This window comes from Musa acuminata, chromosome BXJ3-9 (genome assembly GCF_036884655.1).
Source record: "Musa acuminata AAA Group cultivar baxijiao chromosome BXJ3-9, Cavendish_Baxijiao_AAA, whole genome shotgun sequence".
Lineage (NCBI taxonomy): Eukaryota > Viridiplantae > Streptophyta > Magnoliopsida > Zingiberales > Musaceae > Musa > Musa acuminata.
Window position 1 is genome coordinate 11,093,410 of NC_088357.1, and position 21,591 is coordinate 11,115,000.

Sequence of the window (21,591 nt, forward strand, 5' to 3'; positions counted from 1 at the left end):
TGAATGGATAGCCGATGGATATGAAGATATTCCCAAGACTACAACCTTTGGGTTAGCTGACGTAGGAAGGGGTAGTTTTGTAATTTGGACGCTAATTTGACAGCTTGTGACGTGCAGTGGCGTTAAGAGTCGGGGACCTACGTCGCAATCCGTCATTGGTCGAGAGATAAGATCGACCTCAATCTCAATTTTCTTACTTATTAACAACCATGGTTAAAAATAATACTTCAAAAATAGGTAAAAATTTATAGAACTGTAGATGGATAAAAGTTCACTGCACAAACAACTTTTTGAAGACAGCAATTTACAGCAACAAAGATAAAGTTTCCAATATAAAGCTTGTCAAAACTGAATACACAAATAGAAGCACTTCCAATCCGCATATATGATAATTTAAAGAAAAAAAATTATAACATATACTTCCACTATTATTGTATAATGTATACTATCCAAGTGCTTTGTCATAAACCATTCAGGGTCATTGATTTTATGATGATGATGAGAAAGGTAATAATAATAATAATAATAGTAATAATAAATCATAATCTTCAGTTTTTTCTTTTTTAAATGCTCCTATTTTAGTTTGTCTAAAATAGTTCTAATTCAAAATAAATCCAAGTTATCCCTCTACTTTACTTCTCTCTTTCTCTCCTCCTCCTCCTTTCAAATTGAGACAAAATAATATAATAATTTTCTTTATAAAATTTTGAATCAGACCAAATCTCTTTTGATGGATACTAAACTCTTGCATCTTACTTTAATATCTTATGTAAATAATTTAAAGTAATAATATCTTAATTAAATAAATTGAAGCATAATTGTCCAAATATCTAGTGCAACTTACCTTACATATTTTGTCAAAATAAATCGATTCTCAAAATTATCAATTCTTGCTTTTACCTTTTGAAACTTAATTTTAGTTAAAATCCATCCTCAAATGAGGCTCATGTTGCATATTGAACCATTTTATCTCTTAGTCATTGATTTTTACTATAATTGAATGAGTTGTGTATATATTCAAGTTAGCTTTAATATTGCTCTATACTTGCATATACATGCTTTTTGTTGTTTCACATGATTTTTCAATATATATCTATCTCTTTGATCAGAATAACCTTATGTGTACTTTTGATGTTTGTAAGATATTTTGATCTTTTTTCAAAAATAAAAAGGAAATATATTATGCTTAAGGAGCCATGTTGAACTCTAAACTGATGTTATGTTTGTCCAAAAATAGGTGAAATCATGCTATGTTATGATCCGATTACAACATTTATGTTCTTTTGATATAATTGAAATATATTTTTAGTTAAAATCCTTCGTCAAATGAGTCTCATATTACTGTTTTAAAATATCTTTTTATCTCTTATTCATTGATTCTCGTTATAATTGATATGTTTATGTTAACTTGATATTGTTTTATATATACGTATGTATAGTTTTATTATCTCATATATGCTTTTGATACATTCTTACTTTTTTTTTTTTTATCAAGAATATCCTTATTCTAATATTTATGAGATATTATGGATCCTTTGCTAGAAATAAAAAGAGGACAATGTTATATGTACAGCTTGTGTTGCTCTTGTCGACCCCAAAAACTTTATCTATACGTGGAATACTTGTGTTATGTGACCATCTAGAAACGGATAAATTTATATTATATTATAATCTTACGACACTATCTATGTTCGTTTGATATGATTCCAAAGGATATGCTTATATATTGTTATATGCTCTTTTGATATGAATAAATTGAATAAAATATCAAATATGATACTTAAGCTTATGTCTTGTATTTGTTCATGATATGCTCCCATGATACATGATAAATATAACTTTACTCTTGAGTTTATTGTTTTGCATTCTAATATTGATCCACTTGTATGTTTATTTTTATTCTTTTGTTATCAAACACAACTTTTAAGCTTATTGTTCTGACATTGATTCACTATAAGTTACTATTTACTCATTCGTTATTAATGAATCGAATGGAATGTTGAATAATTCTTGCATTTTGACCTTAATATGCTTATATATTTTTATATACTCCTTTAATATCAATGAATTAAATAAAATATCAAATATGACTATTGAAATCATGTTGTGCATTTTGACTTTCATCTATTCATGTGTTGTTGTATGTTTCTTTGATATCAATGAATCAGATAAAATGACAAATATGATTCTTGAGTTTGTTATTTGGTTATCGATGAATCAAATGAAATGTCAAACATAACTCTTGAAATCATATCTTGTATTTTAATCTTCATCTACTCATATGTCGTCATATGTTCCCTCAATATCAATGAATCAAATGAAATGACAAATATGACATAAGGCCAACTATAAGAAATCGAATTTTAATTTTAAAACTCAAAGTATATATTCATGTGGTTGATAAAGCTAGGATAATCGAAAAAAATATTAAGAAGATTTAGAATATCATGAACAAAAAAGCTAATGCCAAACTCATCAACCATAAGAATAAAAGAAAAAAAATGAATCAGAAATTTGTAATAAAAGGTTAAAGACATTTGAGTTTAGTTTAAAAGTGAGAAGCGATGAGAAAAGACTTTCTCATATGTAAAATATTATAAAAATCATAAAATAAGTTATTGTTTTTGAATGATTAGAGTTTCTTTTGCTCATAATAAGTTGGGTTATCAAATGAAAGATTGCCCTTTTGACAAAAAGAAAAGCCATTACCTCCTAAGCTTATAGCTTATGTTAGAATATATGTTATCACTAAATAGAATTCTAGAACTTTCAAATTAGTGGTTGTTCATGTTTCTAATAAAAATATAAATATTTTGTTTGATCTTAGTTCTAACATATCATTTGTTTTATAATATTTTGCTTACTATTTAGCTATTCCTTTGGTTGAAGTGGTTTTAAAATATCATTCTATTAAAAATTTTATCCCGAAATGATAAAACTTTATCCCACATCTTTTCATTGATTGAAGTATGATAATTAGATAATTAGATTTCTTTTTTTAGCGATAGGAGGGGGCAATATCCTTTATTTTTAAATTATTTATGATATCCATATATATATTTTTAATTATTTTAAATAAAAATTATTTAATAATTTTTATATTACATAATTTTATATTAGAAGCTTAATTGATATTGACCTAACTGTAAATCCTAAAATCTATACATGATTTATGAATGTTTTTATATTAAGTCAATAGAGGAGAAAAATATTAAAAAAGGAGAGAGAAAATGGTTAACATGTATCAATCACTTTGTTTGTTTTTTCTTTTTTTTGTATACTTGTCACATTGCAACACTTTGTGTTATCTAAACCTAACTAATTATAGAACATAAGCGTAAAACTAATTATCAAATTAGAACCTTATTGTCATCTATGTTAGACTAGAGAAGAGAAGAGGAATTAAAGAAAAGAAAAATTGAATGAGAAGAAGTAAAGCCTTCTTACTTTGGTTGGGGATTTTGGACTAATTTAACATTTTTAGGAATATAGCTATTAAGATAAATATTCTATCTGATCCTGCAATATATTTTCTTATTTATAAGAAATTAGTATAACTTTGCTTTTTCTAATAGCATCAAACTCAATTGAGCTATAAACTTAATATTTTAAAATTTATGAGAATCCTGAAGTAACTATCTTATTTTAAAATTGAGCTATAAACTCAATTGATTCTTAGATTTTTCTTTTAGTATCATATTTAAATTATTTGAAGTACAAATACTTATTTAAATATTTAATTTAATTGATCTTTAAATTTTATTAAACATAGATAAAAACCTAACCTATCTATCTTATTTTAATTATAGTGTTATGTATAAAACTCTAAGTTAATTATAATTATTTTTTTTGTTAAAAATTAGACTCTTTAATATCTTATTTGAATGATTCGTAGTATAAATGTCTATCTAAATATTCTCCTCCTCTCTCCACCGATGAAAATACCTCGTGATGAGAGTAAAGAGGGAAGACAATTGAAGCGACAGATGATAGAGGCAATAGCAACATAAAAAAAGAATAGAGGGGAGGGATAACAGTCAATAAAGGCATTGACGATGTGGGAAAACTAGAAGAGAAAAATAATTTAGATATTTTTCGAATTAGAGGTGTTGTTTGAGAAAAATGAGTATCTTTTTAGAAAAACTAAAAACTAAATTTTTACTAGGAAATAATGAATATCTTTGTCTCTTACCAAAAAGTCAATCAATTTTAGATAGTCTCTCTTACCAAAAAGTCAATCCAATTCTAGAAAGTTTCCCAATGCAACATCTAAAAATCAAATAAAAACCTTAATTTAAATGAGCTACAAAGGTTGGGAAGAGATACTCCTTTCCTTTCTTTGATAGAGACATTAAACCACTTAGCCTTCTCAGTGCCACTCCTCGTTTTACATGTACTTCCAAACTTCCTGAAACCAAGCAGACACTCCTTTATCCATAATAGTATTCCTTACCCACACACTATATTGATCCCTTCATATGACCCCATACGACAGTCTTTTCATAGTATATACAACACTACTCCTGCGTCCTAAAGTCAATGAGCTAAACACGCCGTCGTTGATTCCCTCACTGCTTGCGCTCGCTGGGAAAATTTCTTCCATGCTTTTTGACTCTTCTTCATTACCGAACTAAACGCTATTGGTAGTTCTGCAAGTGATTTGATTTTAAACTCGAATTAAGGTGAACAATGTTTATGTTATCTTATCAAATTCTTATTTATATTATACAAAATCACAATATATAACTTATACTTTTTAGTAGATAAATATTTAAATGGATGATTTTCTTAAAAAAAAATCATAAGTTGTATCTCCAAATATACTTCAATATTATATTGATATGAGTAAGAAAACATCTATTATTTATTGTAGCATATAGAAAGCTCTTAAGTCTCTCTATATATTTTCATTCATTTGATATTTTTAATATTCAAGAAAATTGAGATTCTATAGATCATTCTTAATAAAACTATTTTCTACCAAATTTTATATTTTTTATAAAATAAATAGAGTTCTCATTTTAATAGTCCAAAACGGATAATTTTCACCTTCGAAGATAAAAAGTTGATTAAAAATATTTACTCCAATATCTATTTTTTTTTATCTATTAATCTCCACTTCTTTTTTAATTGATATACTTTTACTGATGATATGATATCATGCTGGTTGGCTTTTTATATTACTTCAGGGATAAGATAGTAGAAGGAACAAGAAGTAATTCTAATTCAGAGTATTTTTTAGCCTAACAAATATTAGCCCAATAAATCTCCTCATCCTCATCTATTTATCTTAATCTAATTTTTTATTATATAATTCTAATTATTTAAATTAATTTTATTATAAAAATCATAAAACTATATATATATTATAGGTTTGTTGAATTTGAACCACAAAAAATGTCCACAAAACACAAGAAAAGAATGCCTTAAGAGAACTCGAATTAGCTTTTTCAAAGAGCAGACAAAGTTGTCCATTCCTTGCCTTTTTCCTCACCCTGTCCATTTTGGCTGCACCTCTTTAATCTTTCGTCGGGAAGAAGTCGAAAGCAAAAGAAAACACACTTTCTTTAATGTTCCACAGGGAAGAAGTCGTTCACGTCTCTCAATCTTTGCAATTCACGTAACCCGAGTTAAAAGAGATGAATCAGACAAACGAAGGCCGTAGAAGAATGGATTCTTGCACTTGGTTGAATGTATGGTTCGTCCATCCAAAAAGGATGGTGACGATATCGATGTATGACTGTCACCAAGCGTCTTGTTCTTTTCCGTTGCCCCACACAGTGATCCCTTATAGTGGCAGGCGACACCCCCACCTCCCATTCCCAGCTTTGTCAACAGAGACCTGCTGAGCCCTGACTAGGAAGAGAGAGATCGATGAGGAAGGAGAGCTTGGCCTTGTTGACGACCCTCCTCCTGCTGCTGCTGCTTCTGCCGACTACCGAGTCCAAACTTAGCAGGGACGACTTCCCACCAGGCTTCATCTTTGGAGCAGGAACTTCGGCTTACCAGGTAACTCACTCTCGTCGATGCCTTGCTGCTTAATTACAAGGGGTAATTATATAGTTACCTAAATTAATATTTCGATCTCTATATTAAGAAGTACAAGAGGTATTCCTATCTCTATATTTTAATTTTTAGCATTGGATTTCATATAAAACTCTGGAACGCCACCCTCGCGCGCCTCCGGCTGCGCTGCGGACGGCAGACCAGCGGCGGCATCGGTGGCACGCGAGGCCGGCGCCTGGATCTCCTCTGGAACAGTGTTCACTAGCAACAGTGTTCACTAGCTAGACTTGGCTGAGACAAAAGAGAGAATTCATGGGATCCTCGCAGTTAGTGCAAGTTTCTTTGTGCTCTTACATGATGCATATATCTATGTGCAGGTGGAGGGTGCCGCTGCTAAGGATGGTAGGACTCCAAGTTTATGGGATACATATACTCAGGCAGGTGAGAGAACAAGCTATTCTTCCTGTCAATCTCATTTTTGACTTGGCTTTAATTAAACGATGCAATCCTCTTCTTCTTCTTCTTCTTCTTTCGTTTTCTCGTTTTGTTCTATGCACGTTTATGTCGCCGAAGTAATTTGCACCTAAAACAATCAAGATTTTTCAATAAAAAAAAAGGAAGAAGATAGTTCCTCTGAGTTTAACCTACAAAAGAAACACTAGCATTACATTTTGGGTGATGGATGTGACAGGGGGGATGCTGGACAATAGCACAGGAGATGTGGCTTCCGATCAATACCACAAATATAAGGTCTGTCCGTCTGCCTCTCTTTCTCATTAAAGCTTCGTTCATCATACAGAAAAATAAAAAGAAACAAGAGAAAAAAACAAATCGTAAGCAGCTTTTCTGAGTCCTCATCTTTTGTAGTGTTGTTTAGTTGGGTTTTCCGTGTTGCTTTGATTATTGGCATTCCTATTGTGGCATAGAAAAGAGTTCAGCAGTAGAAAGAGAAGGCTTGCATCACTATCGATGAGGACATGCATATGTATATATATACGTACACCCGAATTCCTTTCGACTTCTTTTATTTAGCAATACAATAAGACATGGCTATAGTATTACCATCGGAAATCAAGCTTAGCTGTAAAATTAACCATGCAGGAAGACGTGAAGCTAATGGCTGACACAGGACTCGACTCCTACAGATTCTCCATCTCCTGGTCGAGGCTTATACCAAGTATGACAGATCTAACTTGTTGAGATGTCCAAAATCCAAGGCGAGATTTAGATTCTTATGTGTCATTTCTCGTTCCTTAGATGGAAGAGGAGCCATTAATCCAAAAGGTCTGGCTTACTACAACAATCTCATTGATGAGCTATTGAAATATGGTGAGTTCAATTCCCACTCCTGAATTAGATATGCGTGTGTCGTTTGTTCTATTAAAGCAGAATATTTTTTTCCCTCTTTGTGTATCAAAATGGGTTCCTCATCAAAATACCAACTTGATATCCAAATATAAATATCAACCAGCACAGCATAAATAATTGAGCAAATAATCAATCACACAGTAAGACCAAATCTTTTTAACGTGAAAAATCCAACGTGAGAATAACTAGAGGATCAGAATAACATCAAGAATATAGATCTTGGCTCTAGCATATCATCATATAGGATGAATCTCCTCAAAAGAGAATTCTAGGTCTTACAGAGTGGATATAGCAAGAAAGTACAGGGTAAACTGCAGATCAACACCGTTAGGATTGTAGAGTTTGCTACAAGGATTCTCCACATAAAATTTGGGCAAAACTGACAACGTTTAACCACCGATCGTCAAATAGAAATCTCGAAAACCTAACTTTCTCTCTCTATTTCTCTCTCCACTTTTCTCTGCACGCCGTCGCATATGTTTACTATGTACTCTCTTGGCACACACACTTTACCAAACCCTATCTCTCTTAATTATTAATTTGGGCTCCAAAGGTCCAATTGTCCAAGCCCACATATGAGCTGGACAACATGTTCTCAGTCAAACGTTGATATTTGCTAACAAAAAAAAACCAATTTCTTGCTTATCTTCTTGTTTTGTTTCCTTTTCTTTTTTTGATGACGCAGGAATAAAGCCACATGTGACACTCTATCATCTTGATCTTCCACAAGCACTTGAAGACAAGTATGGAGGATGGCTGAGCCAGAAAATTGTGTAAGCCACCATCCTTTCTCTCTCATTCACGTCGATACAAAACCCGCTTGCTTGATTCAATTAATCCGAGACTAATCGATCTTCGGAGATGCAACCCAGGGAGGATTTCACAGCATTTGCAGACGTATGCTTCAGAGAATTCGGTGATAGGGTGTCTCAGTGGACCACCATCGTCGAGCCTAACATAATAGGGATGGCGTCATATGACAATGGAGTCTTTCCACCAAACAGATGTTCTAAGCCTTTCGGCTTACTCAATTGCACCGTCGGTGACTCCACCACCGAGCCATACATTGCAACTCACAACCTCTTACTGTCACACGCTTCTGTCGTCTCATTGTATAGAACAAAGTATCAAGTAAGTCAGTTCATCTTTTCCAGGATCATGTCCTTTCACCTAGCAATGCACTCACAGAAATGCAGACTTAGTCTATCTTTTCTTATAGGCCATACAAAATGGGAGGATAGGATTGAATGTGTATTCTTTTTGGTGTTATCCATCGACAAACTCCAGATTAGATTTCCAAGCAACCCAAAGATCATTGGACTTCCTCATAGGCTGGTAAGTGCAGCTCGCAGTCAACTGCATGTTCACAAGAATCATATGCTAATCTCTGTTTGATTTTAGGATCATTAGCCCCCTGGTTTTCGGAGACTACCCAAAGATCATGAAGAAGATTGTCCGCTCGAGGCTCCCTTCCTTCACCGAGGAGCAATCCGAGCAAGTAAAGGGTTCGTTCGACTTCATTGGCCTAAATCATTATCAATCAATCTGGGTCAAGGACAACTCCAACGCTTCCAAGACTGCACCTCGTGATTTCAACGCAGATCTCTTTGCCAAATTCTCATGTTAGTCCTCTTCTTCCTTTAGTTCACATGAAAGCAGTTCATTGATTGCCCTCCTAATGGATTGTTGCCATCTTCATGCTTGCAGTTTCAAAGAACGACACACCGAGCGGTCAGGTAAACTAATAAGACCAGTTCTTTTAATATGATCAGTTTCTGAATACAGCTTGAGTTGGCTAACCTATATGTGTGGTGTATATCTGAGCCAGTTAATCCCTGCTGACGTACCCATCGATCCTGATGGCCTGCAACATATGTTGGAGTATATCAGAGATGCCTATGGAAATCCTCCAGTTTATATCGAAGAAAATGGTCAGTGCTGCTTCACCATAATGACTCCACACTCAGAACCGCATTACACGGTGTGAAATGTTTGATCGTCTCGTTTGAATGTTGATGCATGCAGGTTATGGATATGGAACAAATGACACAATCTACGACGTCGAGAGGGTGAACTACTTGAGTGCCTTCATTAGCAGCATGCTCGATGGTATTAGGTATTTAGCCCGATCATCCACTTCATGTACGTAAGAGTAAGAAAGTGAGACATCTTCATAAATCTCTCTCGTCATGTAGGGAGGGAGCCAATGTGAAGGGATACTACGTGTGGTCATTTTTAGATGTCTTCGAGTTCTTGGCTGGGTTTCAATCACGATTTGGGCTATACTATGTCGATTTCAAAGACGAAAACCTTAGAAGACAACCTAAGCTTTCTGCACTTTGGTACTCCGACTTCCTGAAGAAGAAGAAGACTGGCACGAATATAAACAGGATGGGACTGCATGAAAGATCTCGTTCTCAACAGTGACTCGAGACTGTTATCATGTTGCTTTAGATAAAGACAAAGACATACGTTTAAGTCGAGCCAATGAGAGTGAAGATGCATCATGTTTCCTTCGGTCTTCACTAGTTTTCTGCTATTTGAGCTGTTACTACTAGGATGAGCTGCATCCATGGCATTAAGATGTGATGCTATAATAAAGGAGGTTGATCCTGGGTGGGTCAACGTTATCGTGCTTAGGTGGATGTATAAGATTGGCTCAAATAAATGTGATCACAATGGTTCGTCAACGTTGGTGCGTCCACCTCTGACCCTACCTTCACCGTTGCCCCTTTGTAGAGGTTGATGATGGGGACGATGGGACGGAGAGGGGTGGGGGTGGCGCCTTAGTGACCTCCTTTCCCTCACGCTCGCCCCACTACCATATTATCATTTTGATGATCATAATAAATATGAAATTTATGTTAAATCAAATATGATGAAGAAATATTCAAAAGTATTGAAAGGTATGCTAATTTGTTAGATTTAATATATTCTTATATATATATATATTAAATAATATATTAATAAGATGAGACAATATATATTTCATTACTTTTATAGATGATATGTCTAGGTTCACATATTTTTACTTATTGAAATATAAAAATGATATTTTTAATATTTTTAAGGTATTAAAAAGCAGAAGTTGAAAATCGGGAAGAATATTAAAATTTTAAGAAGTGATAGAGGATGAGAATATTTTCCTAATGAATTTAACTTATTTTATGAACAACATGACATAATTCATGAATGTTCAACACCTAGAACACCTTGAGTAAATGGATTAGCAAAAAGAAAAAAATAAAACTTATGTAGAGATGATTAATGCTTTATTGTTGCATACTAAATTATCTAATAATTTATGGGGATAAACTTTATTGGCTATATGTCATATTTTAAATAGAATTTCCTCTAAAAAGAATAAGATCTCTCCGTAACTCTTATAGAAAGGAAGATAACTTAATATTGGTTATTTTAAAGTGTGGGGGTGTTTTGCATATTGTAAAAATAATGATCCTCAAAGGATATAGTTGGGACTTAGAGGAATCAAATATACATTTATAGGCTTTGTCTCAAATAGCAAAGCTTATAAACTTCTTAATTTGAAGTTTAATATCATAATAGAATCTTGAGATGTGGAGTTATTTGAACACTTAATGACTTCAAGTAATAATATTCATTCTCCAACTAGTGAAGAGTTACCAATGAAGATATCTCAAAGGGTTGGTGAGTAACCTAATATTCATTTGATTGGATATCAATCAAGTTCACAAGAGGTTGGAGAGCAATCTCATGAATTAAGGAGAAGCACTCGTAAAAGTAAAAATATTTAAGATAGGATGAGATTGATTTTCAAAGTGTTTCATTTTACCTTATTGAAGAAACTAACGAGAGAGTCTTAAAAATAATTTCTCTTATTTTATAAGTGGAAGATGATCATAAAATATTTAAAGAAGCTATGGCGTTTCATGATGCTACTTTTTGAAAAGATGTTATTAATAATGAGATGGATTCTATTATGTTAAACCGAGAACTTATCGATTTATCTTTTGCCTCTAAATTTATTAGTTGTAAATAGATATTTTGTATGAAGTATCATATAAATAGTGCACTCTAAACATTTAAACTAAGGTTAGTTACTAAAGGATTTCGACAAAAGAAAGGAATAAATTATTTTGACACATATGCTCTAATGGCTATGATCACATCTATTATAATTATTTTTTGCTTTAGCATCAAATTTTGATCTTTATGTATATCAAATTGATATTACAATGATATTTCTAAATGACGACCTCGATGACGAGGTATATATGGAACAACCCAAAGGTTTTGTTCTACCGGGAAATGAACATAAAATGTATAAACTTATTAAGTTATTGTATGATTTAAAGCAGGCTCCTGACATGAAAAATTTGATACAATAATTCTTTCTAATGTATTTATTCATAATATTATAGATAAATATGTTTATCTCAAAACTTGTGATGACTATACGATGATAGTTTATCTTTATGTTGATAATATACTAATAGTGAGTAACAACATAAAAGGCATTGTAGAATCAAAAAGGTTTTTATCTTTAATATTTAAGATAAAAGATCTTGGGCAAGTTAATACTGTTAGAGCTAGCCCCAGGAAATTTACCAAAGGGTAATTTTGGCAACCCAACAAAGACAATAAAGAGAAAAGATAAAAGCGACAAGAACACCAGATTTACGTGGTTCGATCAATTAACCTTGACCTACATCCACATCCACAGACAAAAAGGAGCAAATCACTACTATAAAAGAGACTATTACAAATGCCTTAAGAAGATGTTCCTAGGCCATAAAACACCCGAAAATACTAAACAAGAAAAAACCTAAACTATAAGCCCAAACTATTTAACTGAGTATGAACTTAAACCCAAAGCAAACACTTAGGTTTTTCTTGTGGTGCATCTGACTTCAAAGCCCAAGCCCTTATTTATAGTTCCAATAGGAGATAACAAGCCTGGTTTTCCCGATGTGGGACTATGAGACTTGCCAAACTAACAAATCTCCACCTTGGCATGTCTCAACAAAACTTGCTCCACCTTCTTTATAAAAGCCCCAACGGGCAATCACCAATAATGAACACCAACCAAGTCCAAGCACTACTTAAACTTGTAAACCAGAAGAGGCTTCGTAAGCATATCAGTTGGATTGTCCTTCGTATGAATTTTCTGAATAATGACCTTTCCCTCAGCAATGGTATCTCATTTGCATCCAACAATTTTCTTACCCGAAGATGGCTTCACAAGATCCCAAGTTCTATTCTGATGGAGAGATTTTATTTCTTCATTCATCGCAATCAACCACTTAGTGGAATTATCACAAGAAACTGTATCTGAGTAGGAAGTAGGCTCACCAACTTCACTTGTTTCTTCTGCAACAGACAAAGCACATGCAACCAAATTTACGTATCTTTGTGGTGGTCGAATATTTCTCCGTGGTCTATCCTTGGCTATGAAATATTGCTCTTCCTTTGGATCATCTGTGTCAGTAGACTTGGGACCATCTATTGGCATTCTTTGAGTGGAACAGTTCGACTGAAAAGAATCTAAACTACCAATTTCAAGCTCCACCTACTTCTGCGCACTATCATTTGTACAACTAGTAGATTCCTCTTTAGAAGATAATATAGATAATTCATCAAAAGTAATATATGTACTGATTACAAATTTTGGGGATTTGAGATCAGAACACCATAATCTGTATTCTTTCACCCTAGAAGCATACCCAAGGAAAATGTATTTTTTAGCTCGAGGCTCTAATTTTCCTTCATTTATATGTATGTATGTTGGACACCCAAAAAATTTTAAATTAGAGTAATTAGCAGGAGTACCTGACCCAACTTCCTCTGGAGTTTTAAAGTTAAGTGCTGCAGACGGAGCGCGGTTGACAATGTAACAGACCATATTAATTGCCTCGCCCAAAAGTCATTTGTCAACCCTGCATTTGAGATCATACACCTTGCCCTCTCCAAGAGTGTTATGTTCATATGTTCGGACACACCATTTTGTTGAGGCGTCATCCTAACAGTACGATGCCGAACGATTCCTTCATTTTTGCAGAATTCATAAAAGTCACATTCACAAAATTTTATGTCATTATCTGTTCGAAGCCACTTAATCTGTTTACCTGTTTGCTTCTCAATCAAAGCCTTCCATTATTTAAAGGTTAGAAAAACATCATTTTTATGCTTAAGAAAATAAACCCAAACTTTTCTGAAATAATCGTCAATGAAAGTCAATATATACCTGGCACCACCCTTAGACTGAACATGAGTTGGACCCAAAAGGTCTGAATGAATATAGTTAAGAGTACCTTTCATTTTGTGAACTGTCGGAGAATTGAAGCTGACTCTTTTCTACTTTCCAAAAATGCAATGTTCATAAAAATCTAGCAGCCCAGTACTATGTCCGCAAAGTATCAAATTAGTCAAGAATATTGAAAGAACAATTACTCAATTAGAATATTTAGTGCTTTAAGAAATCTTATATATGTAATATAATGCACAAGACCTCATATAACATTTGCATTTAGTAAATTAAGTAGATTTACTAGCAATCCAAATGTAAAGCATTGGAAGGTTATTGAAAGAGTTCTTGGATACCTTAAACAAATTAAAGATTATGACATATAATACTCAAAATTTCTTACTATTTTAGAAGGATATACTGACGTAAGTTGGATATTAAGTTTTGAAAATAATAAATCCACTATTGGTTGGGTATTCACCTTGGGAGGTGACGCTGTTTCCTAAAATAGTAAGAAACAAACGTATATAACTCACTCAATTATAAAATCAGAATTTTTTGCTTTAGGTTAAAAGTAGGAAATGAGGCTGAATGCTTGAGTGACTTTCTATTAGAAATTCCATTAACTTCTGAATTCAATTTCTATACTTCGTGATAATCAAGCCTCTTTATCTCGTGCGTATAGTGAAATATATAATGGAAAGTCAAGACACATAACTCTTAGGCATGATTATGTGAGAAAATTAATCAAGAGTAGGATTATTTCACTCATATTTATGAAAACAAGTGAGAATTTAGCTAATCTGATCACCAAACCATTTACCAGATAAGTTGTAAGATTAAAATCAAAATGGTTGGGGCTAAAACTCTTTGAATAAAAGATCCACTAATGATAGCAATCATACTCAGCATTATGAAATGAGTAATGAAGAGTTTAAATTGTAAGAACAAGTCATTAACATATGAAATGGTTCAGTACTTTGAAATATTTTATGAGTCTCATCTAAAGATGTTAAAGTGCTGGTTGTCACCGAATGAATGTTAAGTTAATTATACTCTTAATGAAGTTCAATCAATATCTCAAAGAGTGACTGATACTATAAGAACTTCACCTACATGAATTTAGAAGTAGTGCTGCTTCGATTGAGAGTTGAAGTTTCTCTCATAAAAGTTCATGAACTTGGATGCACCTAAGGTCATATTAGGATTGAGTGAGAATTTATGAAGAATGCAATGATACTATATTTATGTGTTTGGTATGACCGGTGTAATCGTTAGGAATAACAAATTCAAAACTTTTATACTATTTGAGATTTCTATTTCACTTTGTGATACGATAATATTCAAATCAAAAGATATATTATTTTATTTCTAAATATTATTTAATCACTTGAAAAAAATTTTAAATTTGAATAAGTGAGGGATTATTATAAATTATTCAAATAAAAAAAGAGATTTCTTTTCAAAATATTTATTTGATAAGTGATTTCTTGTGTAATTATTTTTCAGTCTTTTGTGAAAATATCTATAAATAAGTATTTGAGATTAAATTAAAAAATATCTCTTTCATAATTGAACTAGACATTTTCTAATTGCTATGTGAAGATTCATTATTGTTTGCTTAATACAGATTTTAAAGGATTATTATATCCACTAAATATCCACTAAAACTATTTGCATCAAACCTATAGCAATCTTGTTGAGAAGATGATGTAAATATCATTTTTAAGAAAGTTTTTATACACATTTCAAGCCTAACTATATTTTCTATAAAATTCTTGATTATTTATTTCTATAATATTTTAATCCTCTTCTTTGTTATATGTTTTCAACATTCACTAGTTTCAAATAAAATCACAATCGACCCTGAATGATTTGGTTCCAATTCCTAATTATGAAAAATCAGTTTCGATTAATTTAATTTCAAATCAGTTAAATATAGTAAAAAATAAAAATAAAAAAAAATAAAAATAAAAAATGATATAGTGGTTAAATATTTACTTAGGTTCAAAGCTACTTTGATAGAGTTATTTAGTTTGATTAAAATTTTATAATTTTACTCTTTTTTAATCAATTTTCAATGTTTCAATTTAAAAAAAATAAAATTAATAAGTTTCCATGTTTTAAATTATTTTAAATTAAAAAAAAATATTAATGGTTTTGACTAAAACCAAAATTGCTCGAACTGGAACCAAGAACCAATGGTTTCGGTTCCAAAATCGAACAACGATGAGTCCCCATGAATAATGGGGTGGTGGATAGTGAGACAACTAAGATTATGGATGAAATAAGGAATTGTGAGAATAAAGGTATAATCGATAACTAAAGAATTGTGAATAGTAAATAAATAAATATATTTTATTTTTATTTTTATAGGGATTAGCAATATTATCGGGTTAAATTATTTTATTTTATTTTTCTAAATATTTATTCCGATGAGTTTTATGCTTTGTTTAGCAATTTCTTAAATTAGTCGAGCATGAATATGTAATGTGTTTTAAGAATTTTCTTGAAAATGTCGAAACATATTTTAATAAGTTAAATTTAAATTTTGTTACGATTATTAGTGGAATTGCAATTTACTTTGTTTCCCATCCTCGGTTTATAAAATCATGATTTTGAACCTTGTTTCAAATTTACCATGATTTGCTCTTTGTCAATAATATGACATAACTCACATTGTTTTCATTGCATACAATGTGTTCTAAGCTAATGAATGTAACATATTTTGTCAAGACCAAATAAATATATCATTACTTCAAAAGTTTGTATTCGTGGAACATGCGATTTTATGGTCTTCGATGTATTAATATTATGATCTTGAAGATAAGGGCTCAATTTATATTGTTTTAATGAAGCTTTTTATCTGTAAACCATGATCGATATTTTAGCTATCAATTTTCGAATCGTTAAATCCAATCTTTTATCTTTCGAGTTCTAATATCATTAAATCACTAATAGAAATCTAGACTTTCTTTAAGGGTTTCTCAAATATATATATACGTGTCTATATATAGGGGGGTTTTAGAAGACGAAGCAAAGCCCTAGCCGATGTTGGTGTCGCCGCCGCTGCGGACTTCGCTGGCTCCTCTCTGTTGGTGCCCGAGGCCGCCACCTCTTCTCTTCCGCTATCGCAGGGTATGCTACATTTGTCCGGTACACTTTTCTCCTCTCATCCTCTCTCGTGTTCTCTCTTCTTACTTTCCTCCCCTTTCTTCTGCTCCGCTCGCATCCCTTCTCCTCTCCTCCTATATCCTTCCGGCTCCTGTTCTCTCTTGTCCTTCCCTTTCCTGTCATTTCCTCTTTCTCCCCACTCCTATGCTCTCCCTCCTAAACGACTAATTAATTGCGGTCTTTATATGCTGTTTATGATTATAACAATAGGACACGTAATAGCTGTTGTCACCATCTAAATTTTTGCCCGTAAGAATGGCTATATGAGCTCTGAGATTGAAGATGCAAGTGCTCTATGCTGCGAGTTTTCTTTACATGAGCTCATTTTATTCTCTCACGGAAGGGCGAATCAGAAGCATACGTTTAAGGACTAAAATAAGAACTGTATTGTACGACGGGACTTTTTTTTTAATGCAAAAACACAAGAAGCAAAATTTTGCCGAAGGTTAAAGAAAAAAGACAAAGTACTTAACCTACATTTCTTCTTCTTGTTTTCTTTTTCTAGAGTTCCTAAAGACATGTCATTGAGGGACAAAGGAATTCGAAGAACACATGCAGAGTAAACTGAAGGATTTCCTCCTCAATGGATTGCTCAACACCTGAAATTATTTTCTTCTAAGTACAATTTTTTTTAAATACATCTGGTAAAGCTATAACTATTTTAATTCTAAAAGGTTGTTTGGAGACCAATGTAGACGTTCATCTTCAGCAGAAGCTGCTAATTCCAATCCGAAATTCCTATTAATTTTAAGGTCTATGGAAGTGAAAAAGAGAATTTTCTTTCATCCAATGATTTGTCATTCGCTAGGATTTGTTAAGCACTCTCTTGCATAAATACAATCTCTAAATTGATAATTTAATGAAAATACAATTATTAACTTAAGAACATATGCAAATTACAAATATTAACAAAGAAATTATTTATAAATTTGTAGAAATATATGAATATATTATAAATTAATTTTGTATACGAATCTCATGATTTGAGTTTGTGTTTGCTTTATGATCCTAGTTAGGATAGCAAGTTTGACAACCATGATTTATCCTTTATCGTTTTATCTTTTTGGTCATTGCAATTTCTAAGGCTGGTCACTGGAGACTATTTACAATCTGTAATCAAGGATAACAGAAACTCCGTGGAACTTGACCTTTTCTTTTTGGCAAAGCATTAGTGGTGTGGACAAGATAGGATCCCAAGATCTTGTTATCGGTTTTCAAAGCCTTTACCAGCATATTTAGTTGCTATCTTCGACAAAATTTATTTGATGAAGTTTTGAATCCTCAATCTTGATAAGTATGTCGAGCTTTTGAATTTGAAACCTTGGGTAAGGAGGTTTGGTACATCACTATCAGACTATTGTTTTAGAAAGATCTTAGGTGGAAAATTTATCGGACAAGGTCAGGAATTCTCAACCTTTAGTAAGTGGGCCTACTACACCACCATCGAACTAATGTTTTGAACCCTTAGCTCTCAATTTGACTAATTTTGTTTTTGAATGGTTCCTATTAGTCTCAAGAAAAGTAGCTCTTTCTGTCTCTCTCATGCTCAGTCACCATTAATCAATTATTACTTTGTTTGTTGATGATGACTTCTCCATTGTAAATGAACTTGTAAACTGATATATTTTTTGTAATCCTTGTTTCTCATATGAAAATGATACCAGACATGGTTTGCACACAAGTAAAGTTTTACAAATTGTCATATGACAATAATACCAGACATGGTTTGCAAACGAGTAAAGTTTTACAAATTGTCATATCTTACATATGGTCTTTATTGCTCAGAACAACTATGGTATGCATCTTTATTTTTTCTAAGCTAAGCATGTTGTCCCATTTACAGAATTCCCACGTATGAACTTAATGGTAAGAAAGTCTCTGATGAACTGCATTCCCTACATATTTTCCGCAGCTCTTTTTCCACAAAATAGTCATTGCATGATGTGGAGTTCCTTATCTGGCTTTAGTAGTACATCGTGGAGAGGATTTTCACGTGGTAGCTCTAAAGTTTGTAAGCTGGATTTTGTCTTGACGGGATTTCATTTTCATTGCTTTTCTACTCACCGCTCGCGGACTCGTCCGTTGCCAATGGAAGATTCCCAGCCATCAATGGTGGAAGAAAGTAATGCATTTTATGTTGTTCGGAAAGGGGACATTGTTGGTATCTACAAAAGTTTAAGTGATTGTCAAGCTCAAGTTAGCGTGTCGGTATGTCATATTTATAATTACTTCTGATTGACATTATGTTACTTCTCCAGTTTAATTTATTAACTAACAAGCCATATTATGACTAAAATTTTCATTTTGACATACATTCAGACATGATCTTATACAAGAAATTTTATGCTTTACAAGTCCTCTGATGAAATTGACTGGTTGGTCTTTTGGAGAACCTCTATGCCTGCTGAATTACTTAGCATCTAAACTAAACTAAACTAAAAACAGGGGTGCAGATGGTTTATAGTTGTGATTTTAAGTTCCATTCACCATAGACGAGTAAATCCCATTATTTTTAGCTGTTTGTTCTCTTATATAGAGGCAACCTAAGTTTATTTCTGCTCATAGATAAAATTGAATTTTTATTTAATATTGCCACTAAAACTTGAGAAAATCGGGGTTAAAAAAATTAAGGAAATCGACTTTCTCTACTCTGATGGAGAAATGTACTGATGCTTCATTTTTAGTGGAAGCTTATAGAAAAACTCTTGTTTATTTTACCATTTTCTTAAACCCTTTGTCCTGGTTGCTTCCTCAACATCATACCCTCAGGATTGTTGAAGTCCATGTTGTACTTACTGTTCTCCCATCATTTGCAGTGTCAGAGCTGTTAGTTTTATCCTGTTCAACTTTCTCCCCTTCATTAGTAATCTAAAAACTCTTTGCATCTAATAAGCTCGTGTGTTGTAGCCAAGCTCAAATTATGTCTTCAGTAGTTAAATGAAAATTTCATTTCGATTTTATATTATTAAAGAATTCTCATATTTTATGTAATATTGCAATTGCATTGGTTGTTTGATCTGTTAGTGAATTCTATGCACATTAAACTGGATATGTCATGTTAAATATGCAAGCTGAGAATACATATGTGATAATACTGTGTATGACAGTTTCATCTTCAAATTTGTGCCTTTGATGAGACAAGAGCTTAATCTGTCACATTCAGAAGTTGTTGCAAGGACTATTTGTTTCCACTTTTCACAAATTAATTCAATGGTTGGCAACAAAATATTTTAGAACCATTGCTGCACTGAGATTTGCAATATTGATTTGTATTGATGTACCGATCAATGGTTGGTATGGTACGTACCAAGGCGTATCGATGGTACATTAAAAAAAAAATAAAAAATAGTTCCAAAAATAACCTGAAAAATAAAAAAGGTAGATTAGGATTTTTAAGTTAGAAATAAATATAATTTTAGTATAATTTTGACGAAAATAATCTAAATTATGAAAGGATAGTGATACATCTTTTTTGGATTTTGAGAAGTAACTTTGTTGTACATTCTGAACTGTCCTTTCGTTAATATTGAATTATCTACAAAGAATGATTTGAATTGTTAGATATGAGTTAGAATGCATTTGAGAGAGTTGAAGAGATTGAGAGAGTGATATGAGTTGAAAGAGGGGGAGGAAAGGGTTTAAAAATCCGTTCCTATGGTTCAAACGGTCAATTTGACCGTTCGAAATAGGGCGATCTCAGCCCTTGATCGGGAATGATCGAAATCCGATCGTTATCGTTCAGTATAGGTCGGTAACGGTCAAATTTCGATTGTTATCGCCCGGTACAGGTCGGTAACGGTTGGATTTCGATCGTTACCATCTGGTACATACCTTGTATCACTCGATAGAGGGCGGTCCATATATTGGTCTCTTGTCGGACTGATACGTATCGCCTGTATTGAGTGGTATGGGTTGGTATTGCAAACCTTGGCTAGCACAATTCGTAAGTGTTATCAAACATCAAGAACCATTGAGTAGAAGTGGTATTTTAATCTGTCGAGCGACACTAATCTATCTTGGTTCAAGTTGATGAACATTGGTTCTGGTAATGGTTTCTGATTCTGCTATTTTATCTGGCGTATCATCAAATATTTAACATCATGCCTTGTTGCTATAATAAGTGGAATAATGAAAGCTTTCTTATTGCTATTTGAATGTATAAAAGCCTGGTTACTGTAACGGTCCATGTTATGATGTTTGTTATTTCAAAATGGTGAAATGATGAGTTTTATTTTAAACACATAAGTTCCTTTATATATATTCATCTTGCTTATAGGCTGCTCTACTATTTATAAAGATGTTTACGATCAATCCTCATATTAGCAATTTAATTTCATTTGATGAACTTAATTATTTAGGTGTGTGGTCCTCCTGTCAGTGTATACAAAGGTTATGGTTTACGTAAAGAAACAGAGGAGTATCTTGCTTCCCGTGGACTAAAAAATCCTTTATACAGTGTCAACGCATCAGACGTGAAAGAGGATTTGTTTGGAGCCCTGTTGCCTTGTCCTTTTCAGGTAAGATAATAGTACATTTAATTTTTATTATTATATTAAGGAATTCAAGACAGTATAAAACTTCTGCAGTAATATATTCGTGGAAAGCCCTTATTTGTGTAGAATCTATCAGTCTTTAAAATTGTGCAACTTGTCTTATTTGGATATGAGACCTTATGTTCTACATATGTTGTATTTCTGCTAAAAAATAGTTGATGACAATTTAGGAAAGATTTTAAAGCACAAATTAGATGTAGTTATCATTTTCATCTCTGCATGTTCTCCTTTTGGTTTTGTTAAATCCATTCAAGTCATACTTAA

At 32.6% G+C, this 21,591-nt stretch overlaps 2 protein-coding genes across 44 annotated transcripts in view; both read left to right on the plus strand.

Annotated features, from left to right (window-relative positions):
- The first annotated feature begins 5,772 nt into the window (after positions 1–5,772).
- LOC135649307 (beta-glucosidase 22-like) lies at positions 5,773–10,013 on the plus strand. Its single transcript, XM_065167542.1, has 13 exons — positions 5,773–6,009; positions 6,384–6,447; positions 6,698–6,756; positions 7,108–7,183; positions 7,264–7,335; positions 8,060–8,147; positions 8,247–8,505; positions 8,594–8,709; positions 8,776–8,996; positions 9,082–9,110; positions 9,203–9,305; positions 9,400–9,490; positions 9,570–10,013. Exons 1-13 carry the CDS (start codon positions 5,875–5,877, stop codon positions 9,799–9,801), a joined length of 1,545 nt encoding a protein of 514 aa, XP_065023614.1. The 5' UTR covers positions 5,773–5,874; the 3' UTR covers positions 9,802–10,013.
- A 6,608-nt stretch (positions 10,014–16,621) lies between these two features.
- Positions 16,622–21,591, plus strand: part of LOC103998075 (uncharacterized) — a 23,917-nt gene continuing 18,947 nt past the window's right edge. For 38 of the 43 annotated variants that reach the window (XM_065167915.1, XM_065167912.1, XM_065167921.1 and 35 more), the window contains exons 1-2: positions 18,656–18,982; positions 21,133–21,291. In XM_065167915.1, the coding sequence (XP_065023987.1) occupies positions 18,656–18,982; positions 21,133–21,291 (486 nt within the window). The other 5 variants (XM_065167945.1, XM_065167916.1, XM_065167914.1 and 2 more) reach the window with 5 other exon arrangements.